We start from the raw sequence: 2,999 nt of genomic DNA, 5'->3' as shown, positions 1-2,999 counted from the left end.
TTGTGGAAAAAATAATTTAAATTTAGATAGTTATAATTATTTAAAGTTTTGAGATATTTTTCAAAAGTTATACATAGCTAATTTTTTTTGTTAATTAACATTAATACTCCTAATTGACATTTTTTTATACTGGATATTCATGGTTGTATGTATGATCTTGTGCCTTGATTTAATGATCCAAAACCTATCATTTTAAAACCCCTAAAATTTAAAGATGAGTTAGCAATATAATCCACCCTATATAGTCTAATTTTGCGGCTTCATAAATCACGCATGCGATATAATCTAAATTTTAGTTATGATATACAGTATATTCGTTTGTAACCTCTACTTTATGCTCTCCGTTCCAAGACAGTTTTAGTCGTATTCCTCTCATACTATTGTGATTTATAACTCTAATAATACGAATATTCTAACTCTTCAATCTGCAATAAGTATGTTATAGCTTTAGAGTGGTTAACTTTATACTATGGACTATGGTTACAAAACTACAATGCACAAACAATGATTACAATAATTTATTAGAGCTCGATGATAAACTTGAAATAGTTTATATAAATATACACTTACGTTAACTACGTTAGTGTTGATGAAACACAACATTTTTGTTTTATGGCAAGTATCATATGTGCGAATTATATACAAAAATGTAATGCTCCTATATTAAATAGCTAAGCTATTTCACTAGGAACTAATTTCCCAAAATTGAAGGACATATTTCATATTCACCATCATATGCATGATCATGTATCACAATATTTCACGGTCTAAGGATTTTATCTAGAATACAAATTATTAAATAATAAATATATTAAACATGTACATACAATAACATAATACTAATACAAATACAACTATATGCTATTAATTTTACACGAGTTGAAGATAACATTTTGACTCTAACCGAGGCACTGCACGAGCAATCAGGGGCTTTGCTAACGCCAAGCTATGTTCTGACTCAGCTAAGTCAATATTATTGATACAAAGTGGTTGCTTCCAGCTAAAACCTTGAATAAGTCTAGCCAAAAGCATGGTGGTTGTGGTGGAACCAAGCTCAAGGGCGGGGCATCCTCGTCTTCCGGTACTAAATGATAACATGTGCAAATCGTGATCCACAAGCAAGACATTTGAGACTTCATCAACAATGTGTCTTTCTGGCTTGAACCGGAGAGGCTCATCCCAAATCCTAGGGTTTCGCCCTAGGCCAGGACGGCTAAGCACCACATGACTACCCTTAGGGATGAAATAGCCACCCACGACAATGTTTTTGCTTGAAACGTGAGGCAAATTAAAAGGTGATACTGGGTGGAGTCTAAATGACTCTTTCAGACAAGCCTTCATGTAATTTAGTTCCGATAAATCTGATTCCTGAACTAGCCTGTTCTTACCTACAACTCGGTCCAATTCCTCACATGCTTTAGCAAGAATGTTTGGTTGATTGATCATCTCTGCCATTGTCCACTCAACTGCATTTGATGGATTATCAATTATTGCCAACATCATTTCCTGTAAAATCAATATTATATTATTCTCATGCTAAAGCTACAATAATATAATACGGATTTGAATTAACAGCATTGGGGAAGTAAATACTTACAAGAATGACTGCTTTGATCTCTCGAATTGACAAGAGAGACTCATTTTGTGAGTTCTTGAGGTTGATCAAAATTCCAAGAATATCATTTTCGTCGCTCTTGAGGCCTAGCTTCCGCATCTCCATTCTCTTTTCAATTTCTTGATCTTGGTATTTCCTTGCATTCTTAATGGCATTTGTGATCATCTTTTTATTCCCATCGAAATCAAAAACCTCCAACCATGGCACATAATCAGCAATTGCGAATCCATAGAGACATGAAAGAATGGTGAACAATCCATCTACATGTTCTCTCTCTTCAATTCCCGGGCCCCCGTCTTCCATTCCCGTCCCGAAAAACCTCTTACTAAACACCATCTTCCTTATCACGTTGCCACAATAATGCCTAGTTGCATCTCTCATGTTCATAACTCCACTTTTTTGTGGATTCATGCATTGATTATATACAAATCTCACGAGGTGATCGGCTTCATCGCATCGTTTCGCGTGGAGCCGTCTGAACACATCATTTGTGAGCACCTCCGACACCATCACCCTCCTCATTTTCTTCCACTGGTCGCCGGAGGGTGAGATAGCTGGTGAAAGGTATCCATCGCTGGCGAGGCGGGCCGAGGAGACGTCGGGCCGGGAGGCGAAGACGCTGTCATGCTTCTTCAAGAACTCGATTGAAATTTCCGGAGAAGTGACCGCGATGACGTGGACGCTGCCTAGCTTGATGCAGGCGATCTCCGTGTTGAGTTGTTTCATGACATCGTGTATCCACCGGAATGCGGGCTTCTTCCAAAGCATTTCGGGCAGGCTGCCGACGATTGGGTAGGCGGTGGGGCCCGGTGGAAGAGGCGGCACCGTTGATATTTTCTTGATAGATTTGTGTATGTAGAAGACTATTAGTGAAACTAAACAAAATGCTAGCAACGATGGAAGTTCGTCGCTGAATCTTGTTTCTACTTTCATGCTAGATGTAAGCATGTTTGAATCTTTGAGCTAATGTTTTTCTCTGTTTTAGTGATTTTGTGGTGCGGCTTTATAAGAGGGAAAGGAGCCAAATGCAAATAGACTTGAGAATAGTAGGGTATTTTTATTTTAGCATTATAATTATTGTTTCTACTATTTTGGTAAGTGTTTTGCTATATGGATAGGATATCGTTTTTAATACGGAGTACAACGTTTTTGGATACAACAATTGTGTGTGGTTGCGGTTGCTCATCAATGAAAAAGACAGTGCAGCCGTGTTGGCTATCCATACCACATACTCTTCCCATCAATATCCATTTAAAGAAGTATTTTAACTCATCACTGAGTTTTAAAAGATTATTTAATTTTGTAAATAAAAGTATAGAGAGAAAGTAACCGTAATATGAGCTCCATATTTTAGTATTCCCTTCATCCACCAATAAATTTTTCA

General features: G+C 37.2%; 1 protein-coding gene across 1 annotated transcript; it reads right to left on the bottom strand.

Annotated features, from left to right (window-relative positions):
* Positions 1–768: 768 nt before the first annotated feature.
* LOC125202041 (tryptophan N-monooxygenase CYP79A68-like) lies at positions 769–2,625 on the bottom strand. The gene is made up of 2 exons (XM_048100353.1): positions 1,598–2,625; positions 769–1,506 (listed from the first exon to the last, which is right to left on the bottom strand). The coding sequence occupies exons 1-2, from the start codon at positions 2,561–2,563 to the stop codon at positions 871–873; spliced, it is 1,602 nt and encodes a 533-aa protein (XP_047956310.1). The 5' UTR covers positions 2,564–2,625; the 3' UTR covers positions 769–870.
* Positions 2,626–2,999: the final 374 nt, after the last annotated feature.

This window comes from Salvia hispanica, chromosome 1 (assembly GCF_023119035.1).
Source record: "Salvia hispanica cultivar TCC Black 2014 chromosome 1, UniMelb_Shisp_WGS_1.0, whole genome shotgun sequence".
Lineage (NCBI taxonomy): Eukaryota > Viridiplantae > Streptophyta > Magnoliopsida > Lamiales > Lamiaceae > Salvia > Salvia hispanica.
Note: the sequence above shows the minus strand (reverse complement) of the source record. Positions and strands in the feature narration are given on the sequence as shown.